The sequence below is a fragment of the Arvicola amphibius genome, chromosome 2 (assembly GCF_903992535.2).
Source record: "Arvicola amphibius chromosome 2, mArvAmp1.2, whole genome shotgun sequence".
NCBI classification, from domain to species: Eukaryota; Metazoa; Chordata; class Mammalia; order Rodentia; family Cricetidae; genus Arvicola; species Arvicola amphibius.
Genome location: NC_052048.2, coordinates 5025033 through 5053011, shown reverse-complemented (window position 1 = coordinate 5053011; position 27979 = coordinate 5025033). Strand labels below are relative to the sequence as shown.

Sequence of the window (27979 nt, the reverse complement as noted above, 5' to 3'; positions counted from 1 at the left end):
GTGGTCCTGGGACCTGAACCCAGAACCGCTGCAGGAACAGTAAGTGCTCCTAACTGCTGAGTGATCTCTCTGCCCTTCTAATGGGGTTTCTGGTTTAACATGGGGGTATAAATCTACAACAAGGAGAATCATAAACAGCCTTTATGGAGAGAAAGGTTTTCAACTTTCTCAAAACAGAAAATTAGGCAAGAGCCTAAAAGGCACAAAGTACTTATAATTATAATGCTAATTTCTTCAGAAAAATGCATCACCAAAGGAGAAGCTTATCTAATGTTCAGAAACTTTACATACATGTAGTACAAATTCAACCTCAGGTATAATATTTATGTTCATTCTTCTAAAAAAAGGTAAATACTTATGAAATTTGGCATATTTTATTATTTACTTTTAAATGAATTTTATTTCATTTTAATAATGAATTGCTTATATAGAGAATTAGTATATTCTTTATTTTTTTACAATTGGTAAAAATAAGTGTTTCCATTGAACCAAATGTGATAAATGTACCTAGCACCTAAGAAGCTAATATGCCAAAAAACAATTTATTTTAAATTCAACCAGGAACAGAGATCAGGCAGTCAGTATTGAGGGTAATAAGCCAACAACTAAGGCTTTATTTTTGCATGTGTAAGTCATTTGCTGCATTCAACAGTTAGGAAAAAAATACTTCAATAATTTAGGGCACATTAAGTTTTATAAATCTCAAGAATGTATTAAGAACCACTTCAGTAAAATCCAGTAATTTACCTTTAAAATTCGTAAAATTGATTTCAATAAAGAAGCAGGATTTAAATAATGATTCCATATTAAAATATAAACTTCTGCCTAATACTTCTGCCACCCAGTGAAAAATACTCAATCTAATAATAAAAATAGAAACAATATATTATTTTTGTGTGTGTGTATGTGTACAGGTGCCTTTGGAGGCTAGACGGAGGTCCCAGAGCTTGAGTCACTGGGTGGCTGCTAGCCACCAAGTGAGAGGGTAGGAACTAAAGCCATGCCCTCTGCAAGAGCAGCAGCAAGCACTCTTTTTAGCCCTGCCTGGCTGTCCTGGAACTCACTTTGCAGACCAGGGCTGCCTCTACCTCCTGAGTGCTGGGATTAAAAGTATGTGTCACCATGGCCCACTGTAGCGAGCATTCTTTACTCCTGAGCCATCTCTCTGGCATCCCAACCCAATCTTATTTTAATGGAATCAATTTAATCAACTACTTTCCTACAGGGGAAAAAAAACAAACATTTTCAACTTTTAAAAATCACTAAATGTGGCATTTAAAATAAAATCCCCACTTGTATCTCCATGTTTTTAGTAGTTTTCTCATTAATTCAAGGTGAAAGTTTTACTTATTTATTCGTCAAAATATATCAGAAATGTTCATATTATATAAAAATAAGTTATTTAAGGTAAGTGACTTACAAAGTATTTAAAATGTAAAGCATGACTGGTCAATTTATATTTTAATAATTACTTTCTTTTAACTTGAAAGCCAATGAAAAAAATCTCCATATATTTATACATTTATTTAAGAGACAAACCAGGCAAAAGCTCATATTTTCTTAAAATCTTAAAGAAAGTAAATCTGTATTACTTCTTTAAAATCAAAATCACACTGTCAATGTAGAGGTCAATGTGCTATGGAGAGAGGAGAAAGAGGGTGTGCCCTCCAACAGAAGCAAAATCTGATCCTGTCTGCTTTTCAGTTTGAGCATCCCCATCACCAACACAAGAATAGATGATTTCTGTTTCCAGCAATGCAGAGAGAGAATTGGAAGCCAATAATTAAAGAGACAACTACCCATCACCAGGGATTCAGTATTAGGGGATCAGGGGTCAAGATAATTAACACCAAGAAATAGTTACTACAGAAAAACCTCCCGTTTCTTAGTTTTATGAATATAATATTTAAATTTATTTTAAAAAGTAATTTCCCACATTTTACATACTTAGTTATGCCTTGAAAATATGTGTCACAGTTATGCTAACATCAAGAGAACTTAACAAAAGTGCTATGTATCCTGGCCTACCACCATCAGCCTCTTAGGTCTAAATACTACTACATAAGGTACATGACTATAATGCAGAATACTGATTTTAATAAGCTGAACTTTGAAGTAATATTTAAAAATAAGGTAGTTACAATGACTTGCTAAACTCAAGATGCACAAGTGATTTGTCCTTGAGGGTATAATTTATTGACACTTTAAAATGTCACTTAGTGAACCCAAGGGCAAATGAAAATATCTATGTATAAACAAGAGTATCCAAGTTTAAGCATGTAATTCCTGTGTAAACAGAGAGATCTGACAATGTTTGAGGTTAAAGCAGATGAGACTATGAAAACAGAGCACCCCCCGGAGACCTGCTAACATAACATTTTTCATTTGCTCTCAGTAAGAGATTATATTTGTATCACGTGTTTTCTTCCCTGTTTAATCATTCTGTCAAGGGAGTGACACACCTGTACAATCAACTGTGACTGCACAGAAGCAGCAACCCTGGCCTTCTGGGGGAGGGAATGGAGACCAGACCCATTTCTCAGTACCAACCTCACATCCCTGATTATTTCTTAAAAAAACCTTGTCAAACTACAACCCATCTAAGGATTCCTGAAGTACAGCAAGGGTTTAATACTGTCCACTTCTATCTCAAAGTTCAAAACACTTATCTCATGGGGGGGGGGCAATTATTAGATAAGGCACCTGAGGTTTTAAATTTGTTTTGTTTTCTTAAACAGCTTTATAAGCTTTCTTTCAGAAAGGCTTTCTATCAACTAATTTTATATATTTAGAAGTTAACAACAAACTAAGAAATTATTGAGTATTGGGTGATTTTAAAGTTTGGAAACTATTTTTTACACTACTCAAAGCGAGACCACCAAACGTAGGAACTCTAGATGGGCTATTCTGACACCCCTGCTTGTCATCTACCCGACACCCACCCACTCTGACTTCTGGCTTTATCAATTTCACAGACTCACAGCTAATCCTCAAGGTGTTCAGTCTCAACAGCCTTTTCTGACAGCTGTCCAGAACTCAGAAAAGCCGTCAATCCTGAGTGTCCTGATAAGTGTGAAGCAGCACTCTGTAGACTAAGAATATCGGCATAACAGCACACCAGCTAATTTAACTGAGCCCTTTACCCTTGCAGATAAAGACATGGAAACAGCTGAGCTCCATGCCACACATCTGTAGTTCCAGGGACTGGGGATGGGGAGCCAGGGGAATCACTTTAGTCTGTGAGTTCCAGAACAGTCTGGGCAACACAGCAAAACCCTGTCAATACACACACACACACACACACACACACACACACACACACAAAATCTATCTACACACTATCTATCTATCTATCTATCTATCTATCTATCTATCTATCTATCTATCTATCATCTGTCTATCTCCTACTCCTACTTATCCTTACATACTACTGGTAAGTTAATGTGTATTTTATAGTTAAAAAATTATGTACTGGTAAAAATATATTCTGCAACCCTTATCTTCAAAGCAATAAAATGGGGCTGGAAAGACGGCTCAGTGGTGAAGAGTACCACCTGCTCTTCCAAAGGTCCTGAGTTCAATTCCCAGCAACCACATGGTGACTCACAACTTCCTGTAATGAGATCTGGTGCCCTCTTGAGGAAGAGACTTGGTCAGTCGTCCTTATCAACTTAGACCATGAAACCCAATATGGACAAGTTCAACAGAACCATCATATAGGAGCTACCCATGCATGCTTCAGCACTGCCAGGGCATAAATTTCAAATTTCATATGCATACACATATAAACCTATACATGGTTTGAAATGTGTGTAAACAGCCAGTCAGCCGCTCCACTAGTGCCATATAGGTGCTTCTGCTGACTTAAGAAAATGAGGGAAAAAGTAATAAGATACAATTTTTCACTAAATACACAAATTTTGCTTTAAAATGGTAAAATATGATTTTAGGCTGAACTACTAGAACAATTTCATCAACTGACACCTAGAGAGGCTGAGATTTGCATATTACAGCACACAGGCCAAGTGCAGGCAGGGTCAATTGTTCTGGTATAAGGTGACAAGGAGTTTTACATTATCAAGGATTCTTAGGGAAAGTAATGTGTAAGATACCACATTACTATCTGCACCTCTGCAAAAATGTTTGCCACACCTCCACTTAAGTCTGCGAGAATTTCTGAATGAATGTTCAGTTCCTATGACCATAAATAGATTTTTTGGTGCTTTTGTTAAATTCATGAACAAGAACAAGTTGCTAACAAAATACAATAAGAACATGTATACTTAATTAAAATAAGCAAATAAAAGATTGTAACAAAACTCCCTAAAAAGGAGCATAAAATTTTCACAAAAACTGGAGATAGAAAATTTATTAAAATGTACATTGTATGTTATAAATTACTAAAATTTTAGATTAGTAATTTTAAAATTAGTAAAATCTTTAGATCTTCCATAACTTTATAAATATTAAATTTCAAGCAATATTAATGACTTTTCAAAGCAAATACATTTCTAAACAAATCAACAAGTTCACTGAAAAGTGAGTTATAGTTTAGAAACACATTACATAAAAGACATAAATAGAAAAAAAAATCAATAAAAAAGACAAATACAAATGCTAAGCACTGCTTAAGAAGTTCTAGTATATCTTACCTCTATACATGTTAGACAACTCACACTATCTAAAAAGCAAATTTAAGTGAATCCACTTCTGTACCATACTTTACACTGACAAGTAAGCTGGGCATGGTGGCACACACCTGAAGTCCCGGCACATGGGAGGTAGAGGCAGCCTCTACTACATAATGAGTCTGAGATTTGCCTGGGCTGTACAACTGTCAAAACACTAAAAACCAGACAAAAATGAACAAAGTGTGTGTGTGTGTGTGTGTGTGTGAGAGAGAGAGAGAGAGAGAGAGAGAGAGAGAGAGAGAGAGAGAGAGAGAGAGAGAGAAAGAGCGAGAGAGAGAACATCGTTAAAACTAAAAGGCTACTTTAAAAGGAAGTCAGGCAATGTTCTAATCAATTATGAACCATAGTACAAAAAAGCATTTCTGCAAACACAAACAATAAATTAAATGCAGTTATTGGAAGCTCCTTCTGAGTGAGGAGTGGACAGTCAGCACTGAGAGAAGCAGGAGACTCCTTTCTCCTTTCACTGTGCTCTGTGGCCCACATCCCACACAAGCACTACCACAAAGGGCAAAGGAGTGCAGAATCCCAGGCTTCGACGCTAACCCACTGGGTTGTGTGCATATCCAAGTATGAGAGGCTCTTCTGGGCTGCAGCCCAGTCTAGGGCTTTTCTTTTTCCTGTGAAATGTAAACTACAAGGTATCTTTCTGCATACATTTACGCAATGCAAGTAGTCAAATGTTAATGGTAAAGTCTATATAGTAGTTTTCAATAAATTCTTACATTTCATATTTGCGTTCTTTCAAAAGAAGTGTTTCTAACATAGAAGAAAGTCACAGATATTCTAATTATGTTTTCTGGACTGCTTCTGAGGAAAACCCACGAGACTGGTCAGAAACCAGGAACAGAAAGAGCACAGAATCGAGCGTGGGACGGACACAAGTGGATGGCTCCTCCAGCATGGAGCCAGTGAGGCTCAAGTCTCTGTAAACTTAGCCAACTGTGCACAGCTGGTACCCAGGAGATATCCATGTGACATTCAAATTACAAAAATTCACTTCTTAATCCAAATAAAGACATCAAACTGAATTCATTGTTTTCTTTCAACATGCACCCTACTTGTACAGCTAAGAATAGGCACATATGACCTCCTAGGGAAATTTTCTTTGTATTTATCCATCCATCTGCATGTTTGAAATTTGCTTAAATTTTTACATCCCTCACAAAATCCAGAAAACATTTCTGTGATGACCCTTATACACTTAAGCGTGATGAAATGAGGTGCTCCTCAATTTTTAAAAATTTCATCACAGAAGTTAAACTTTACAAAACCATTTTATGCAAATTCATGCACTGCAAATCGACTCATCATTCAGTGCACACAACGGTTTCCCCTTGTCTTTATGAACTCACTCCTAGGATGTGTTTTCCTTTATGCTAAACTATCACTGCAAACACAAATGATGTAATTATCAACTGAAATTTAAAGTTAGTTTTAAAATGAAGATGATTTTGAAACAAAATTCAGGTTCTATCTGACATATACTTTTGTCGGAACAATGTAGTTGATAATTTAAGATTTAATATTTCTAAATATTCCCTTATTTTAATCACAACTTTCTCCCTAAAGAATTAGACCCTCAAAACTTTCTGCCTAAATATAATTCTTCAGATACAAAAAAATTTAATCTAGAAATATAAACTCTTTTTTTGTTTTGTTTTCTGTTTTGGTTTTTTGGTTTTTCAAGACAGAGTTTCTCTGTATAGCTCTGGCTGTCCTGGATAGCTCATTCTGTACACTAGGCTGGCCTTAAACTCACCGAGATCCACCTGCCTCTGCATCCTGAGTGTTGGGATTAAAGGTGTGTGCCACCATGCCCAGCTGAAACGTGAATTCTTAAACCTGCTTCTAAAATAGGGAACTCAAAATTTATTCCACCGTTTTCTGTCTGTATCATTTAAGCAGGAATTTTTTTTCACATTTCTTGAATCCTAAATGTAAAACGGACGTGGAAATTTCAATATGAAAAGAAAAGAAAACACCAGGCAGTGAAACACACCCATAGTCCCAGCACGAGAGTTCAAGGACAGGCTGGAGGATGTAGAACACAGATCTGTTTCAATCCCCACCATCACAAAAGGAAAAAAAAGTAAAAGAGACAGAGAGAGAGAGAAACAGACAGAGAACGAATCCAAAGTAATATCACAGTCCCTGAATAAAAAGTACTGTCCACTCAAGAGAAGCCAATTAAACGTTGCATATACTCTGGCGAGTCACACTGAATGACGGGCACACAGTAACAGTCACGCTGGCACTCACACCCCGGGCACTCACACTCACTCCAGCTTTACTTACCTGTCTTGTCTTTGCTGAGGTTTCGATGAATGGGATCCCATAACTTCTTGCTAAGTCATGAGCCTGTTTTGTGTCTACTGTTCTAGAAGGCAAATCACATTTATTCCCTACTAGGACCATAGGCACATCTTCAGAGTCTTTTACTCTTTTAATTTGTTCTCTGGAGAAAAAACAAATTTGATACAGAAGCATGAGCAATACAAAATATTTCAAACCTTGCCCTCAACTTCTATCCTACAGAACTTGACTGAATGGTTTCTTCATATAAATCCTAGTTTATAGCATACCATATTTTCCTGTCTTTTCTTACTTATTTTTTCCTCTAAGACAAAAATCTTACATATCTATTCAAAACTCAAATACTGATACAGCCTCAACTACAGCAGAAAGGATTCATTTGCATGAGTATATACAATAGTAAGAAACATACTGGAAAGTTCCAAATCGAAAGAACCATGTTTAAAATTGTCTTAGAAACATGATACATAAATGGGTACTGTACAACTGAAAATGTTTTCATCTACCAGTATGTTGGCACATGTCTTTAATCGGCAGGATGAACTCTGCCGATTCCAGGCCAGTCTGATCTATAAAGTAAGTTCAAGGCCAGCCGATGTTGTATTGTGAATAAGTTCCTCCTTGTTTTCACCCAAACATAAATTACCAGCTTTAACATAACTTTGACATTTCACAAGACCTTTCTCCAACATCTGTGGGCAAATATTCTGAGACCCCTGAACTAATGCTTCAAACTGGGGACAGTACCAAACCCTTCATATACTGTTTCTCCCATATATACATATCAATAATATAGTTTAATTGACAATTTAGGTATAGTAAGAGACTAATATAAAATAAAAATTGTAACAACATGTAACAGAAGCTACATTATTTCTAGAAATTTCCATTTAGTATTTTTCAGACTTAGGTGAGCATGAGCAAAATGTCAAAGAATTAAACTATGGGTAAAGGAGACTACTGTACTACAGAGAGAGATAATCACTGGAAAGACTGATTTTAATTTTAGTCATATGTGTGTGTGTGTCTGTATATAGGTATGTGCATGTAAGTTCAGGGGTCAATGGAGGCCAAAAGTACTGGATTCCCTGCAGCTGCAGTGGTTATGAGATGACTGGCATGGATATTCAAGAAAGGCAACATATGTCCATAACTGCTGAGCCAGCTCTCCAGTCCTGAAGACTGACTTTTTTACACAGAGCAACACTAAAGAAACTACAATGTGTATTCTGTTAAGAGTCTTTTTCATGTGTTGCTGTCAATATAACATGTAAATAAATCCTAAATTTAGAATAAAATTGTAAATTTTCCTTCACAATTTTCCATGAATGTCTAAAATGCTGCTTGGCAGCAGTGGGGTGGGTTCTTATCCCCAGGTGTTCTGTCAACGAGGTTCACCTCTGCACCACTATAGAGAAGTTCTTCCTCATCATTCCTTCCTTATCACCAGGAAACTACTCTTAACTAAGATGCTACCTTCTTACTCAGCTAGCACATGGTTATGTGGCACAGCTTAATAAGCAATGTAATGACTACTGTAACCCCCAGGGAAAGAATGTAAAGTACTTTTCATGTAATGATTAAGTAATCTTACATTCATTTGTCAGACTCATATAAACCACTAATAGCTTTAATTCTTCAACCTATTATGCTATCTAAATGTATTTTTTTTTAAAAAAACACATAAGGCCACTGCTTAGTCACTCTATGAAATTCTATAATAAAATATGATTTTTTAAAGATCATCTGAGTGATACCATCTCAAACAGACCATGCTTCTGTTTCTGGTTGGTATTTGACGTCTCTAAAACATTAACAGTTCTAGTTCTCTAGCGTGGGAAACAAGGTATAAAAGACCTGGTATCAGAAACTTGTTCTCAGGCAGCACTACCACTATTTGCACAAACTGGGACAAATTATGTAACGGCTGCAAACCCAAAGAGCTGCATTTGTGTCGGGCGGTGGTGGTGCATGTCTTTAGTTCAGTATTCGGGAGGCAGAAACAGGCGGGTCTCTGTAACTTTGAGGCCAGTGTGGCCTTCAGAGCAAGTTCCAGGACAGGGCTCTAAAAAACTCCAGAGAAGGGGCTGGAGAGATGGCTCAGCGGTTAAGAGCATTGCCTGCTCTTCCAAAGGTCTTGGGTTCAATTCCCGGCAACCACATGGTGGCTCACAGCCATCTGGAATGGGGTCTGCTGCCCTCTTCTGGCTTGCAGGCATACACGCAGACAGAATACTATATATACAATAAATAAATAAATAAATAAATAAATAAATAAATAAATAAATAAATACATAAATATTTTTAAAAAAAAACTACAGAGAAACCCTATCTCCAAAAACCTAAAAAAATAAATAAAATAAAAATTAAAAAGCTCCATTTATAAAATTGGAATTTGCATACTTGACACAAATGTTTTCAAATTTAAAGATTATACAGGTATAACAATTAGCAAAGAATCAATAAATGAAGCTAGCATTACTTCTCAAAGTCAACTTCTATATTCAACTTAAACCCACCTATAATGGTGAATATCTTCAAATGATTTAGTATTATTTATGGCAAATACACAAAGAAAGCCCTCCCCAGTCCTCATGTACTGGTCCCTCATTGCACTGTACTCCTCTTGACCTGCTGTGTCGAGAATATCCAAGAGACAGGTTTCTCCATCAATTACTACTTGTTTCCTGTAGGAATCCTGAGAAGGCAGAAACACAGTCTGGGTTATTACAGTGCATCTTTTAAAAAGTGGACATACCCAACTCAGCAACAGATTTCTCCATTCAAAATGGGCAAAGCACTTCAGATAATCTCCAAAGCAGACCAGTGACCAATAAGCCCTTGACATCATCAACAAAACCATGAGATGCCATTTAGCACTTATTAAGAAGGCTACTGGCAAGCAGATATCTGTGAGTCCAAGGCCAGCATGGTCTACACAGTAAGTTCCAGGCAAGCGAAGTCTACATAATGATACCCTGTCTCAATACCCCCCACACACCCAAAGAAACTAAAATTAACTCGAGTCCCCAAAGATGATGTGACAAAGACCCACATAGCCTTTTCAGAAAAATCTGCCAATTTTACCCTGTAAGCCAGTAAAATAACTTCACAAACTTGAAGTATCCTAAAAACAAATTGTTACTTAAAAATAAATGAGCATATTATCAAAGTATACAATAACAAAGTCCAGCCAATTTAAAATAGATTCTACATGGAAATTAGTTAATGATGGAGCAAAGAAAAGCACCCATATTATTTCCTGCCTTCGAAGAAGGTTCACCAGATATTCACTAATATCCTCAGTAAGTCAGGACAAAATAAAGTCACTTAAACTCACTCAGCACAGTTTCAGAATAAGGAAAAGTTATTCCACGTGGTCCCTTTAACCCTAGCTAAAGAGTCATATTTTCCATCTGTGAGGTAACATAAAACTTCAAAATAAAATGCACTCTGCTGGCAAGAAGGAGCTGCAGGTAGAAATGAGGCACGTTCCTTTTGGAAAGCAATTCTCTATCATCCATCCATCCATCCATCCATCCATCCATCATCTACCTACCTACCTATCTATCATCTATCTACCTACCTACCACCTATCTGTCTACTGACTATACATACATTAGCAGGCATATATATGTACTTTGCCATCTGCACGTTGATGTTCATAGCCTTTGAAACAATGCCATGTATGATGATTTTAAGGAAATAACAGTTTATTTAAAATGACAGTTATCCACTAACAAGGCATCCTGAAAGGTCTTACTGAAAATGTACATAGACAGTCAATAATAACTCACAGTATCACAGCATTTACCTATTCTCAAAGTGAGCCACACATCCAGGCACCCACCACCACCCCATCAGTTGCCCCTAGTACATGTGCAGATACAGATTCTGACTCCCTTAGTCCAGGGCAGCTGTCTTGTCTGTGGCAGTCACTGGTTCCTAGCAGTGATTCCTGTATCTTAGATCTGTTTTCTTCAAGGAAGCAGAGAACTGTTCCTATGTAGATCATGTCATTTGCTCAGACTCCCCATACTGTCCCTTTCTATCCTAGAAACAAAACCTGACAAGATCTCCTCCAACATTTCCAATGTCTCCTTTGTGCCATGTATCTAATGGTGTACTTATTTAAGTTCATGCCCCACCCCCACCAGGTTTTGAACTAGAAATTAGCAGGACTACATCTATTTCGCTCAGCATGACACATCAGTGCTAAGTCTTAAACGTTGTAGGAATCAATAAATATCCGCTGAATGGATGCATCTACTTAATATAGATACAAAAAAGATAAATGTAATTTTAATTACAATTATGGTAACATAAATACAAAACAAAATTTTTTTAAATTGTACCCAGCCCCTCTCAAATATTCTGTGCTAAAGACACTGCCTATTTTCACAAAACTACTCCTTCCAACAAATTAATTTGCATGAAAAGATTTTCAAATCAACAGTTGTTTTAAATCTTTGTCAGTTTTTAAAATGTCTTCTAAAACCAAGTATAAGTTTAAGATAAATTTTTAAGTTATAAATTTTAATAAAATAAGAGTCATTTTAATTACAAAATACTAATAAATTTAGTACATGGTATTTTCATTTAATCATATATACTGTAGATGGCTATGTAAAAACACAATAATAATATGCTCTATTTTAGAACATTTATGATATGGAAAAGACTAAGGATAGCTGAGTTTTTCAACTGCCTTAAATTCTGGACGATGAAGAGCTAAACTGAATGAGGTACAAATGTTATGATACGACAAAACAGCCAGGCTTTGAGGTACACATCTGTAATCCCAGGGAGGGAGGAGGCCAACCTGAGTTATTACACAGCGAGTTTAATGCTAGCCTGGGCTACTTGGGAAAACTCAGGACCCCCCACCTCCCCCAAAAAAAGTTGGTGTACAAAGGATATGCGTTAGATCACTTTCCCAAACAGGAATGCACCCATTCATCACCACTAACAAAATTTTTGTATTGTTATTAAAAAAATACATTTTGATAAGCTAAAAATTTTGTGTGGTTTTATCATGCATTTCTTTGAGGAATAATGTTAATTTTTGTATCTTCCTACTTCTGCCATGCCTTGGTTCCTTTGCATCTTTTTTATGTTGACTTGTATGTTTTTTGTTTTGTTTTGTTTTGTTTTGTTTTGTTTTGTTTTGTTGAGACAGAGTTTCTCTGGGTAGCCTTGGCTGTCCTGGAACTCTGTAGACCAGGTTGGCCTCCAACTCACAGATATCTGTCTGCCTCTGCTTCTGCCTCCCGAGTGCTGGGATTAAAGGTATGTACCACTACCCGTCTGCCTTTAATGTTTGAAATGATAAATCACTCAAGACAATGAAACCTCAATGACCAAAACAATTTGTGGTTTTCTAGTTAACACAATTATATTCAGCACGTTCATTTTTCAGAATGATCAAATTGGGAAAACAGGCAAAGGTAAACAGAAAGCTTAAGCTCATGAAACTTTCACTGAAAGGGTTCCTTTGACTCCTAACAGTAATGACAGCAGCCACTATGTACTGAGACATTGCAGGTACTATCTGTGCCTTTCTTCCTTTATGAGTAGACCTGCAGAACGACCAGATCGTGTGGGCTTGGGGAGTTACTTGTGGAGTGGTCTTCTGTTTTCTTAACATGTATTACAGGTACTTTTCACGGCTTAGCAACATCTATCAGGAAAAACTATGAAATTTACTTTCTCTGCTAACAGTCATGCACTTTACATTATTACCTTCTCAAGACTTGAATCCATTAAAGAACAGTGTGTTCCACACCACTGTTTACCAGGGTTGCATGGTCAGTTCTCAAACACAGCTAGAGATCGGCAGAGCAACGTGGTATGACAGAACAGAACTAGGCAAGGCTGGAGTTGAGTGGCACATGTCTGTAGTTCCAGAACTCATTGGGAGGCTGAGGCATGAGGATCAGGAGCTGGAGGTCAGAGTCTATTGGGTTCAGTTCAAGGCCAGCCAACCTAGGCTACATGAGATTCTTAAAAAGAAAAATAAATAAATAAAAAAGAAGTGTAGGCAGGGGGGATGTGTGAGATGTGGAGTATGTAAATAGGTTTATAAATTCATTCCTACCTACTCTGCTATACTCCTTTGAACAGTCACTGTGATCCTAAAGGTCACATTTTCTGCCAGGCATTACAGCTCCTTAATCTAAAACCAGAAATGCTCTAACATCTAAAATATTGGATGCTCAAACAGTAAAATATGCACAAACATTCTAAAAACCCTAGAAACTGAAATCTGAAGTTGTTGTGAAATAATCCTTTTGCACCCTGTAAAGATGTGTCTTTGGTCTAATAAAGAGCTGACTGGCCAATAGCTAGACAGGAAGAGGTGAGGCGGGACTGCTAGGCAGAAAGAAGAAGAGATGAATCTAAGCACGGGAGAGACGCCAGAGGACACGGAGAGGAAACGGGTGCAAGATGAAAGAGAAGTAAGAAGTCACAAGGCAAAACAGATTAACAGAAATGGTTCATTTAAGTTATAAGAGCTAATGGGACAAGCCCAAGCTATGGCTGGGCATCATAATTTACTTTCCATATCGCTTTCTGTGAGCCAGTGACCCAAAGAAAATTCAATGTCATGAAACACTTTTGGTTCCAAGCATTTCATGTAAGATATTCAATTTATATGCAGTTTGAACACACACATACACACACACACACACACACACACACACACGTTCTGTTTTATCTTCTTTCTCTTCTTCCTTTGTCTTTTTTTTTTCTTTCATGAAACAGGTAGTGCTGGAAGCTGCTATATAGAACACACTGTTCTAGAACTCCAGACAGGTGGTCTACCTCTGCCCCCAAGTGTTGGGATTAAAGCCATGTACTACCATGCCTGCCTGGTTGGGTATATAGTCCGGAATGAGCTCAAAATAAAAACCTGCCTGCCTCAGTCCCCAAGTAACAGAACTACAGGTGTGTTCCAGCACAACCAGCTCAGCCTGTAAATGGAGGAAGTGGATCTGAGGAAAAGAAATCAATGTAAGCAATTAAGGAAATGAAAATGTTACCATTAAACAGGACAAAGTGCAGCGGCACCATACAAGGAATGAAGTTTGTCTACATGACCTATATGACTCAAGAAAGATAGGGGGAGGAGGTCACTGTAGACAGAAACAGAGAAAATCTAGAAACACAAACACACTATGCTGAGTACCACAAATTATAAGAGCTGTTACATCTTAGCTTAGTGGGAGAATAGCAGGGAGTAAAGCAGGGCAAGCAAGCAAAGCGGGTTTGCAGAGTCCTGAACACAGACTGTACTTTATTCTGTCTAGTTATCACTGAAATGCTTCTAGGTAAGGGGCACTTAGATTCTCCATCCCAACTGAAAGCATTGTAACAAACTGTAAAGAGTGTTTGTTTTGTATTTTTCTTCTAGTTGCTGCTTCAGCTCAGCACACACTCAGAGGAACCAGGAATGGTTGCAGGTGGAGCCCCGCACCACTGGGCACATCTTGACTTTTTAATTACAGTAGCCCCCAAATCTTTGCAGCAGTTCTGATGATCAGGGATGGCAGCCACTTTTGGGTGTTGCATACTACTCCAGTGCTGTCTTTCTGCTCTTGAGTCTTCTAGAACCTAACTAATCCTCCATATGAAGTTCTCAATGTGGAAATATTACTGCACTTCTGACTCTAATAGCTGTTAAAAAGAAAAGGGAGAAAGAAGAAAGTAGGGGAATAAGGAAATGGTTACTAGAGACAAAAGAGCGGCAGGGATAAGAAGGCTGTCTGTCGAGCTGTGAGAACACTTAGCTGGCACACCTGGCGCAGCTGCCCTCACAGGTGGCTGGTACAGTAGCTGTCAACAGTCACTGGACAGGTCCTTACAAAGTTAAACACAGGGCCAATCTCAAGAGAACTGAAAGGGATGGTCACACAAAAATCTGTGCATAAATATACAACAGACTATTATTCAACACAGCCCTAAAGGAGAACTCAAATGTCCATTAATTGATGAAGGGATTAACAAAATATGGTATGTCTGTCATAGAGTACTACCCTACCATAAAAAGGAATGAAGTGCCAATATTGTGACAAGGGTAAACCCTGCAAACATGTAAAAATCAGACACAAAGAGCCACACTGTATGATTACACTTCCGTATCAAGAATATGCACATGCGGACAGAGAGTGGAAGGAGAAGAGTTGAGGAATCCTGGAACTAGATAGCAGCGACGGCTGTAACTAAGGAAGGACTAGCCATTACTGACTGCATACTTTAAAAGGTTATTTTATTCTATGTGATTTTCAGCTCAGTGTTTTAAAGACAGAAACAGAGATGAAGTATAGAGAAGATGGGTGTAATTTTAATTCCTGATGTTCATAGGTTGCTGTACAGGTCTGACATAAAGACATCCTAAAAGGCAGGTCTCAGTGACCAGAACAGAAATCTAAGATAAAGATGGGCACGGAGTCTTTAGCTACAGGCAGCTACAGAACTTTCCTTCCTTGTGGTACAGAAAACTACTTGTGGTACTGGCAAGCTACTTCAGCTCCCCATCTACTCCAAGCCATTGTTCTTTCCGTGGTAAAAATAGATATAATCATACACAGTACAAATATACAGGCTTGGAGGTTAAGAGCACCAGCTGCTCTTTTAGAGGTCTGGAGTTCAATTCCCAGCAACCACACGGTGGCTCACAACCATCTGTACTGAGATCTGGCGCCCTCTTCTGCAGGCAAAGATTCAGGCAAAACAGTGTATACATAATAAAAAAATTTAAACAACAATAAAAACCAAATATACAGGTAAGAATTAAAAACAAAAATCCCTTCATAAAATGAAAAGTGCTATAAAAAGTTAATTGCAATTTTTTATATAGTATATCAAGCATGCGACTACTGGCCTGGCACTAGCAACTGTCCAGAAGTACCTCTTGTCCTTATAGTATCATGAGACATCTGCACGTAGAATGATCTTTGCAATTCTACTTCCATTTCGAAACAAATAGGTCTGGACAAGGTCAAGGAAGGAGAGCTAAAAACAACAGTTCAGAATTTCTATTTTTGATTAGTGAGCAAGGATATTAAAAACCTTGTGTCCATGACAAAGTGTGAGATTACAAAATTCTTTAAAAGTAGGGATAAAGAAAACAAAAACTTATCTCCCAATTTCTAAGAATAATACTTTAGAGAAAATAAAATGTGTGCTACTCCTAAGAGAGAAAACTACCATTAGTTCAAAAATCTCAGTAGCCTCAAGGAAACCAGTTTTGAAAACAAGACTATCAAAATGCACCTATCTATGACCTGAAGTCCAACTACTGCTTGTGTCAAGGTAAGACTACGGGGCTTAAAGGACCATGGAGCCAGTCTTAACAATTACAGATGCCAATGCCATTTTCTTAGAGAACCGTCTCTTTACCTGGCCTTGTTGTCAAATCCCTTAAACCAAGAGTCGTCCATATGGTGAAACTCATTGTAATTGTAAAAAGAGGATATTCTAATTGTATCAATCTAAAAATCTAAAACTTCAGCGTTCTATCTCCAAATTCTGTTTTTGTCTCCTCAGCTCCAATAGAATCTAATTACTTTTGGGGAATAAGTATGTATATTCACTTTTAAAAATTAAATGATCACAGAGGATGAAGGAATAATAAAGTCTAGATAAATAGTGCTCAGCACAATGTGGTGTGGCCCAGCCTATATAATGGACATTTTTCAATGTTAGTACATATACACTTACTTAATCTTTTACAACAATTTGAAAACATAACTTGTATGGACAGATCATAATATTATGTATTAATTTTCCAATGGAAGACATGTAGTTATTTTCATGTTTTAGTTTTTATATTGATGTATGTGGGGGGAGGCGCATGTACACGCCTGAGAGTATGTAAGTAAATCATATATATACAGGTACCAGAAGAAGGCATCAGACGCTGGAGAGGTGGAATTGCAATCAACTGTAAGCTGACCAATATGGGTGCTAGGAACTAAACCTGGGTTAGATTAATAATCTTCACGGGCACAATAAGCATTCTTGTTTAAAACATATATTTTTTTAAAGATTTATTTATTATGTATACAATGTTCTGTCTACATGTGTCCCTGCAGGCCAGAAGTTGGCACCAGATTTTATTACAGATGGTTGTGAGCCACCATGTGGTTGCTGGGAATTGAACTCAGGACCTCTGGAAGAACAATCAGTGCTCTTAACTGTTGAGCCATCTTTTAAACATTTAGCAATTAAATCCACAGGATAATTTCTGAGCAGTTGAATTACCTGGTCAAAGGACATGCAGTTTTTATTTTAATACATGTTGCCAAACTGACCATCAGTGAGTCTGATGAAGTTATGTGTACCAGAGCATGCACTGTGTAAATGTCCCCGTATTCTTCCTAGCAATACTATCTAATATTAAAGTATGTGTCTGAGTTCTGTACTGCTTGGCAGTTTTTCTGTTTATTTGTTTTTTTTTTAACCAACTTTGCACAGGAAGGGCCATATCTGGGAAAGAAACCTCAATTGAGAAAATGCCTCCATCAGACTGTGAGATATTTTCTTGGTTAATGGTTAATGTGGGAAGGGTCCAGCCAGCACTATGAGTGGAGTCACCATAAGCAGGGAGTCCTGGACTGAATAAGCAGGTAAGCTTAGCCAGTCATGGAGAGCAAGTCAGTGAGCAGCACTCCTCAATGACCTCTGCTTCAGTCCCTGCCTCGAGTTCCTGCCCTGACTTCCCTTCATGATGGACTTTACTAAAAACTGGTAACATTATCTAAGGCAGTTGCTATATCCATCCCTAACTCTCTCAATATTTATCATTATTCATTCCTACCAATTTTATTAAATTAGGATCACAATAATAGAGCCTGGGTTGCTCAGCAGTTAGCAGTACATATTGTTCAGGCAGAAGACCTGAGTTCAGGTCCTGGCACCCATGCCTGGTAAGAACTCTACCAAGGAGCTTCATTCCCAGAACAGAGGTAAGAAATTAATGTTCTCAGATTATATAGCCTTGGATCAAAACTAAATTCTGCTCCTAAAAATACATCTAAAATGAGTAGGTGTCATGACGGGAAGTCATCTAGCCTTTTGGCTCCTCGTGTTTCTCCAAACCTCAGGAAAACTTCATGGGACAAAGTGAGCTTTGAATAACATTTTATGAACTAAGGGATTCCAGGTTTTGTTAAAACCTATTCATAAAAATCTCAGATACACAGCCAACAAGGTTTTAAAATTCAGGTCTAAATAAATACTAAGTAAACAATACTGATGTAAATACACTGCCTGAATTTTGTAGTTTTTCTGACAACTGGTATACAAAACGGGAACCTTCACAGTTTGTCATTTTGAACAAGCCCTTCCTAGAATCCTTTGTTGACACACAATGCTTCAAAGTCCATGCAGTGGCCCCATAGCACAAGCAAATTCAGAACACACTGCAGCTGTTAGTCCTTTCACCCAACAAGCTAAGCCCCCCGCACTCACAAGGAAATGCAGTCTGCTCCACTCTGTCTCCCTTCGTCTGTAGCTAGGACTAGATCATATACAAAGTAATCTCTGTATCAGTAATCAGCAGAGTAAAACCCATTGAAAAATGTAAAGCTACTAGTTACACAAGACATCCAAGTAAAGTTGATAGATTTATAAACTGATAGAATCACAGGTTGCATCTATAGCTTAAAATACAAAAAATAACAAACTTGAGTTTTCATTGTTCTCTATTATAAAAGCAAGTAAGTTACCAGCAGAGGGCACTCACCAAAGAGAGAAGAGCTGGTCACAGCTTCAAAGAAAACTCCCTAAGTGTTCTTCAAACAAAACTGCTTTTAAAATAAGACTATTTTCAAGTTACAATGTTTTAATACAGCGTTAGAGAAAGACAACACAATGCACAGTGACCTAACTTTACAAAAGGTGAACCTATGTCACACTTGAAAACCAAGTAAAAGTTCCTACTGACGCATGAACTTGGTAATCTGAGCAATGTTTAAAGCTACATGCAACACATAAGACTTTATTTAACCTCAGAACCACTGATAGTCTGGGCTAGTTAATTCTTTGCTATTCCTAGTTGAGTATTGTTTGAGGACTTCCTATGAGGTCGTAATAACCATGTATCTCTAACAAGTTAATTATTTCTTTGAAAAACTTTAGTGGACTTCATAAAAGGCAAAAATATTTCAGAACAGAAAAGGTGATTCTCATCTACACTGTGTCCAATGTTAATGTGTTTTAGGGGCACACCTGTGTTCTTCTGTTATGTATGTTCCATAAGGTTATCATTAGAAAATTAAATTCAAGTCATAGTATACTGATGAATAGTCTAGAAGATTATTAAATATTTTCTTAGATTGAAAGACAGCTGCTTTCTCACTTTTAAAAAATACCATAGTGATCAAGCGGAAATTGCACACACCCTTAATCCCAGCACTCCAGAGGCAGAGGCAGGTAGATCTCTGAGTTTGAGGCCAGCCTGGTCCACAGAGTTAATTCTGGACAGCCAGAGCTAGACAGAGAAACCCTGTGTGTATAAATTTATAAACTGATATAATCACAGGTTGTACCTATAGGTTAAAAATACAAATAACAAGTTTTTATTGTTTTGTTTTTGTCTCAAACAAACAAACAAAACCCAAAAAGCAACAACAACAAAAATACAATAGTGGAAGTATCATTTGTATTCAGAAAATTTAAGTTCAGTCTTACTACTAAGTAGCTAAATATCCTTAGGCCCATTAGAACACCTCACAAGTTTATAGATTAGAATCAAAATTTTCACAAATTCTAAGTCACTAAAATAAAATTTGGTGATACTATCATTTAAATTTTTAAAAAACTTCTTGCCTTTTTTTTAAAGTAGAGAAACTAATGGAACCAAAGTACACACACTTCACCAATGGCTACACCTGCCATCTTTTATTTTTCACTTTAAGATAGGGTCTGATTAAGTTGCCCAGGCTGTCCTTGCACCTCATCTGTTCCACAGGCAGGTCTTGTACTGGAAATCCTCCTGCCTCAGAGTAGGATATGCCACCAGACCCAGCTTCCATGAATTTTCTCTCTGACCACATTTTTCATCAATGAAAACTTTTTGTAAAGTATGAAGCTGGCATTTTCATCTAATCAGGTCTCTTTAAAGTCCTTTTAGAAATGGACTACCCCAAGAAACTTCCATGTCCATTCTTTGGAGACTCACTACAGCTTGTAAGGTAAGGGTCAATCTGATGCTTTTCTCCAGAAGGCTAAACTACCTGGGGGAATGTCAGTTTCAAAGTTCACAGGTTATCAGTGCTCCCCAGAGTCAAGTCTTCTGGCATGGCAGAAATCATAATCAGAGCAAGAGATTCAAATTTGTAAACCTTTTCTACCTTCCTTACACATAATGGATTGCTAGGTGTATATTACACTTTAGCAACTCTGAGCTCAAGAATTCCTAAACTGTTTTATCCTGCACATCTGGCCTCATGCTGTATACACCCATGAAGCTTTATGACTGAAAAGGAGAAAGTACAATGGAATGCTCGGATTTCCAAGGAAGATGATTACTTCTGCTGAATCTTCCAAATCGCAGGAAAACTTCTGCACTTCACGTCTTCTATTAAACTTCCTTTTACATTGGGATTAAATGGTAGAACACACCGAGTAACCATGGATTCAGAACATCATTCAAAATGGGTCAACTCTTTGATCTTCCTCAAAGAAGGAAGCAGAACTACCTATAGCACTGAACTGACTTGTCAAAATAAATGTATAAAGAACAGTACATAGGAGCTCTACATCACCAATTTAAATTTAAATTTGGAAACCAAATTAAAGTTAATTTTATGTTTAAGTCAAATCTTCTCAAATAAGCATTCTGCTCTATTTTTGGACGGTGGTGCACTACTAAAACTATTTGACACTTCCTAACTGTTATTTAATCAACCTTCAATGTTCTAAGTTATATAAACATTTTTCCAAGTTTACCAATGCCCTCAAAACCCATCTCAGCTCAGTGTTTCTTCAAGACACAGAGAGAGACATAACAGGGCACTGACCTATTTGAGGTATCATAGCTAGAGATTCCAAAGCTTTACAAAATTCTTCAGAACTGATATTTTTTCTTTTTAAACTGGCTCATGAAACAGGAATGTAGAGGGCAGAGGGCTGGTTAGCACACCAGAAGCCCCGGGTTTGACTCCCCAGCACAGCCTGCTCCACAGGAGCACGGAGGCACAGGGGTCACTCAAGAGGTAGAAGCTGGAGGACCAAGACTTTAAGCCAGGTCTCAGGTATCTGAAGGTCCACCTGGGGTACAGTAGCACCTACCTCGAAAATCAAAAAATGGGACATCAGAGCAAAGAATAAAAGCTAGGGACCGGGATATCTTCACACTGCGGTAAAGATATCTAAGAAATAATCTAACAATAAAAGATATTTCAAAGGCTTCACTGATGTTAAATTTAATATATTTAGACCACACATAAATGTGAGAAATGAGTTAACAAGCACAGTTAAAGAACAGCTCCTCCCCCTGGTCTTGGAGGTTGAATAAACCCTTCTTTGCTCTGGAAAACTTGAACCTATTGCCAGCAATAGGACACACTACCTGATTTTTCACGATCTCATCCAGGTTTTAATTTTATTACTTAGCAGTTGGCCTTTAACTGATTAAGATTTTAAGAAATAAAAAATGTCTGAAAATAATCCTGAAGATCTTACTCATCAAACTGTATTATTTAAATAACTCAACCATCAAATGATTTTTATTTTTCTAGTATAATTAAATTTTCTCCATCACATCAAAATTCTAAGAAACTCAGAAAAATAAAATGCATTCAAAAGAATGACTGGTGCTGGGCATGGTGATACACCTCTTTGGTCCTGCAATTGGGAGGCAGAGCAGGCAAGGCAGGATCTATGTGAATTCAAAGCTAGTCTGGTCTACATAGTGAGTTCTAGGATAGTCAGAGCTACATAGTGAGACCCTGACTCCAAAATACCAAGCAACAAAAACAAAAAACCTTGAGGTCAAATGCAAATCTATATTCTCAGCTCACAAAATCATAACATATGCTTATCAAAATGCAAATACAAGCACACAGTGGGCACCCTGGACCTTACTCTGTGACGTTCTCTTGGGAGAAGTCGGTTTTTGGCATCTATGGTTACCTACCACTCAGTTTAAAGTCTTGAAACTAAAGGACACAACACAGAATTGAAAGAACATTGAGTGTAATTTTCTCATAAAAACAAAAGAAATCACAGGTATCTTTTTATGCAAAGGATGACTGCCTACACAAATCATAGGCAGGATATAAAGTGAGATTTACCTCTATGGTAGGGTCATACTCGTCCACAAAGTGATTCTGAATTAGCTGTATCGTCAAGGCACTCTTGCCTACGCCACCAGCTCCAACTACCACGAGTTTATACTCAGTCATTTTCAGCAGGCCTTATAATAAAAATAATAAAAATGTAACTAAATTAGAACATGTAGCACACAAGATTACCAAATACTCTTATCAATATTTTAACACTCACCTTTCTATGTAAAACTCTAAGCATTGGGAACTCAGTGACTGCAGATGCACACAGGAGTGAGCTGTGCCTACAAACCCTCATCAACACTTAATAAAAATACAGGGAAACCAATTTCTTTGTCCTGTATTCATTCAGCTTGTCTGATCAAACGGCTATGGCTCTCAGAGGAACAGTCATGACCTCACTGAGCACATGTACCCTGCTGAGCACTCCGTACCCTGGGACACACCCACAGAAGCTGCTGACAGCTATTCCCACACCCACCCTACAGTGCTTCCTTGCGGTCTGGATATTCAGTTAGAAGCAGGTAGCCAAGAGTGTCTTTGTTGGAGCCAACAGTTGCAGAAATCTCCCTGACAGGCAACAGAATAGGAGTCTAGAGTCCAAACTGAACTGTGGGCAAAGAAGAACCTAGGCAATGAACAAATATGTGGCATTTTCAGAGAGATACGACCTGATGACATCTTAACCTTTAAAGTCCCTGTGGGGAAAACAAAGGTAAAGAGTAGGAGTGTTTTAAGGGTGTGGGATCAACTATTCCGTATAAGTGATCACATCAATTATAATATATAATCCTACATGAGTACTAAAAACAGGACCTGCGTAGAAGAAAAATAAAATTGAGTAAAATTCAGAGATAAACACTACTTCTGGCAAGAGAAAAATGTGATGGATATAAAGAGTTCCTCAGCAGGGGTCTGCAACTTTTACTCTGCTTACAAGACACTGTCTTCCAACAGGTGCAGTGACAACTGGCAATTTATACAGTTAACTCCCCAAACAGAAAAAAAAAATACTTTTTAAACAAAATGAATATATTCATTTTATCTCCTTTTCCTCATAGAATACATATTATTACAAATAAAAGGGGGCATGGATGTAAAAGAATGGCAGTAAGCCACAATTGCAGAATAGTTCCACATTAATGTATGTGTATATAGTGTAAATAAACACAAACTACAGTCTACTCATTGATGACCAAGAATGATTCAGGCAGCCACCAAGAGGAAACAAATGCACTTTGTTTTTCCAACACACTGTCCTCACCTTGTGCCTGAGCCACTCAGTAACAGTACCACAAGGTCAGGAAACCACTGTTACCAGACCTTCATCCCCCTCCCGGCCTCCTCTGCCCCACCTAGCCTCTCCTGGTCTGCCTAGAGCCATCCTGGGAGCCAGTACTAACATAACTTACCTGTTTGCCTTGAGTTTGATAACAGATGCAGGCATAGCAGGTGGGAAAGGAAAGGAATCACCTGGAAATGGGACCTCTGACCTCCCGCAGTGTGCTAGCTGACAGGGCAGTGGAGGGACCCCAGTGGGGCTAAGACTGTGTGTGTGGAGTGAGAGGTGAGACTATTTTTATCGCAACTGTACTTCAGCCTTCTTACTACAGTTCTCCGAGTGCAGCCACCTTTCTGGGCTCTAATCACAGGTGATATAAGATCAGGTATGAGAGAATACAATTACCTCCTATGAAGACATACAACTAAACAGGTTGCTTACATGTAATCACAGGTGACATAAGATCAGGTATGAGGGAATACAATTGTCTCCTATGAAGACAACTAAACAGGTTGCTAACATGTAAAACAATGCTACTCTATTTCATTTTGCTTGAAAAAAGTTATTTTTCATTAAAAATGCATTCATGTGACCAACAGGCATGTTAATTCTAGCTCTAAATTAACTGAAAAATAAAAGATTGTTCTTTCTAATGTGGTAAATACTGGTATGTCCCCACAAAGGATTTTTAAGGTCCTCAATAATTGTTTAGGGGTGTAAAGAAGTCCTCCAGGCCATCTTAGAGTCTACTGGGGACAGATAACTAGATCACACGCGTGACTAGAGGCATGTCTCCTGGTACTTACTTACACACTAGTTTTTGCTGAAAATAAAAATTCTCAAGTCGGGTTTTTAAAACCTAGTAATATTAAATCCACTAGAAAAAAAGATGTCTTACTCAAGGAAGATCTCACGCCAGAAAGACCCCCCCTCTCCTCCCAGTTACAAAAGGTAGAAAAGGGGTGTGACCGGGACTAGATTCCAACAATTTTGATAATAATTTTTTTAAAAGGTGTAAAATGAAATTACTGCCATCTCTTAAAGCCCAGGATGCCTGAGGATGGTTACAGTTCCAAAGTAAATGTACTGACACCAACCAAGCACACTTGATATCTATTGTGTGTCACATGTCGGGTCGGCAATCCGACCCTCCGTCCAGGAGTGACACCAGACAGAAGGCTAATTCCCAAGTGATTATCAGAACAGGCCTTTCAACATGTCTTCTGGGATGATTCTTCCACGACAGACATAACATGTCATTCTGTTTTTTAAAACTCCTTGCCTTGATGAAAATCGAGCTTTCACAAGGCTGGCTCGGGGCTGGGGCTGAGAGGATTTCACAGTGGTCCGCCCGAAGGCTACAATGAACTCTGGAGTCGGATTGGAAAGGGCAAGGGACAAACCCGCCAGGCTGGAGGGGTCAGGGCAGCAGGCGATTCAAACTTGAGGCTCTGAGAGCCGAGCTGCCGGCGCTCCCTCCACTCGGGGCCAGCCCCCTGCCTCGGCTCTCGCCGTTTCTCCGGCTCCGCGCACACACAAAGCCACCCAGACTTGCCGCATTAACTTTTCTGCTTTCCCCTGCGGGTCGCGGGCTTTCCGCGCAGGGCGTGGGCCACCTGTTCTGCCACCACCGTCGCCGCCACCTCCACCTCCTCCTTTGTGGCCGCGGCAATGTCACAGCCCAGACACGCGTGGGGGAGGGGAGCGGTCGCGAACCCGGCGGCAGATGCATATCCCCCTTCCTCCCCCCGAGATCCACCAGGACCTCCGGCCGCGGGGTGCGAGCACTTCCCGCCGCCACCTCCCCAGGGGCTCGCACCCGACCTGGGGTGTGTGTGTGGGGGGGGGGGGAAGCTCGCCCGACAAGTTGAGCCGAGCGCCGGGCGAGGATGCCGGCTGCTGCAGCCGAGGCCGGGCGGGCGGGCGAGCGAGCGGGGAGGCCGGGGCGGCGCGGAGGAGGAAGGAAGGCTTCCCCCGTCCAGGAAGCGGCGGCCGCCCGACTTCGGTGCCCCGCGCCCGCCTCCCAGAGCCGGCTTCATTCAGCGCCACGGCCCCGCCCGGCCAGCCGCGACGAGCTCGGCACCCGGGCAAGCGGCCCAGGCTCCCGCCGTCCGCGCCCTACCTCTCTCTCCGCGCCGCGGAGCCTCCGCGCCTCAGGCTCCCGCCGCCGCCGCCGCCTTCAGGCCCGTGCCGCGCTCGCTCCGGGACCGAAATGGCGCGGGGAGCGGAGCGGGACTCCGGACCGAGCCGCCGCCGCCGCCGCCGCCGCCGCCGCCTTCCTCTGCCGCCCCAGTCGCCGCCACAGCGCTCGTCGCCTCAGCCGCCGCGGCCGCCGCCTGCCGAGTCGAGCCCGGAGCGCGCGATGGGCCCGGAGGGCGGGCGGGCGCAGGGAGGCAGGCCAATCGATGCGCTCGGCGCTCCGCCTCGGCCGCGCGCGCGGGGGGCGGGCGGGGGCGGGAGTACGGAAGGAGGGAGGGAGGGAGGGAGGGAGGGAGGGAGGGAGGGAGCGGCCGCGGCTCTGCGAGCCGAGCCCAGCGGGAGCCGGGGCGGGAAGCGGCGGCCAGGACGGGCCTAGGGCGGCGGCACGCGAACGTGCTGCGAGAAGGCGGTGGCCCCACGCCGATCCCCGGCCCCCGGGCTTGCGCTTCGGGTCGCCCGCTGCTCCCCGGGGGCGGGCTGGCGGGCGCGCGCAGTCCTGCCGGGGGCGGACCCCGGACGCTGCCCTCCGCGTGGTCGTTTGGCTGGAGGGTCCCGAGCCTGCAGCCTTCTAACCCGGGCGGGGTCTCTCTAGGGAGACCCAGGCTGGCTTCCCGGCCCGGAAACCACAGGCAGAGCTGGTTTGTGAGATTGCTCTGGCTGCACGGGGCAGATCCGGGGAGACCCCTCCGGACACGAGGTGCAAGGCGTTCGAACGTTCCTCGGTTCACACCCAGAGCTAAACCGGGAGGCTGATAATCATGCCTTCCCAAAGACTGCACTGATACACCACCGAGGGAGTGCCATCGATGGAGGCCTGCAGAGCCGGAGCCCGTGCCGCAGTGACTGCCCACCCACCCAGCCTAGTCTCTGCGGCAGCCACATCATCAGCCGCCCAGGAAACTCCCAGTAGATCCCTGAAGTGATGTCAGCTGGCCAAGCTGTCACTCTTTGTACCCTGACCTCTTCCTCCCAGCACGAGGTGGGAGGCCCAGGAGGCACCAAGTAACTGCTAAGTGTTTTTGCTTATAATGTTATTGAATTGTCACAACACCCTCACGTTAGAGTCATCGCCACTATTTTACAGATGACGAAAGACATGGAGTCTACTTTCAGACTGCTAAGCTGAAGTACCCTAACTGTCAGAGTAGCTCAGTCTGCCTCGAGTTCCACTTTGGCTCCCATTGCACTTAATGTAAAAGCAAAATTCTCCTAAGACTTTGTGCTGCCTTGGGTTATTGGCTACCCCTACCTTCTTCCTTGTCTCAAGCATTGCACCTCCTTTTTCTCATGTATTCACGATGACCTCTGGCTGCTCTTTGAAGAGGGGAGGTTGGCTTTTTCCTCTAAATCTCCCATGCTACCAATGCCCACTGCGTCCTCTTCTATCTTGGCATTTTAGTCTTGTTTAAATGTCTTTTTTTTCCTCTTAAATAAGATATTCCTTAAAGAACATCTTCGATACTACAGTTACCCATAATCCCCAAATACTACTTATTTTCCTCCAAAAAGCTCATCACCATTTGATCTGCCTTAGTATTCCATTTTCTTCTTGTCTGTTTGTTTGTTTGAGACAGGATCTCTGTGTAGACCAGGCTGGCCTCAAACTCACAGAGCTGCCTCTCTCTGCCTGCGAGTGTTGGGATTAAAGGCACGTGGCACTATGCCCAGCTCTTTTTTTGTTTCTCAACTCTTTTCTTTTCAAAGCATAAACCATGAGAGCAAGGATTCTGGCTTGTTTTGTTGACTGCTAAAGTTCTGGTGCGTGTAACAGGACGGACACAAATAAGACATTCAGTAAAGTCATACATTGCTGGATGAACACTCTAGGCGCCCTCTCTGGGACTAAATCCTTGCTTAGCGTTCTCTAAGCCTGTCACTGTCTGCCTTTATCACCTTACGAAATCGGCTTTTACAGGCACTGAGGTCACCTTCTGATGAACCACATCCTAGGGTGACTAGAAAACCATCTGCTGCATGAGGAGCACTGTGAATTTGTTAGATTAATTTGTGCGCATTTGAATGTTGTTTTGTGTCCTACCACAGCTGGATTCTGCGCTGCTTCAAGTCCATGGTGAGCGGTGTCTTTCTCAGCAACTGGTGCCCTGCATCATAAGAGGACCGCAGTGCTCCGTGTAGCATTTCAATGCTGATTACAAAAATTCTAGCAGCAGCAGAAATCTAACCCATCCACAGGG

At 40.4% G+C, this 27979-nt stretch overlaps 1 protein-coding gene across 3 annotated transcripts in view; it reads right to left on the bottom strand.

The window, feature by feature from the left end:
- The window catches only part of Kras (KRAS proto-oncogene, GTPase), a 31397-nt gene extending 5497 nt beyond the window's left edge, over positions 1–25900 (bottom strand). For all 3 annotated transcript variants that reach the window (XM_038317948.1, XM_042054431.1, XM_038317949.1), the window contains exons 1-4: positions 25708–25900; positions 22310–22431; positions 9527–9705; positions 6990–7149 (exon numbers count right to left, since the gene is read on the bottom strand). In XM_038317948.1, the coding sequence (XP_038173876.1) occupies positions 6990–7149; positions 9527–9705; positions 22310–22420 (450 nt within the window). In that variant the 5' untranslated portion in view covers positions 22421–22431; positions 25708–25900. The remainder of the gene's footprint in view (positions 1–6989; positions 7150–9526; positions 9706–22309; positions 22432–25707) is intronic.
- Between the last annotated feature and the right edge of the window lie 2079 nt (positions 25901–27979).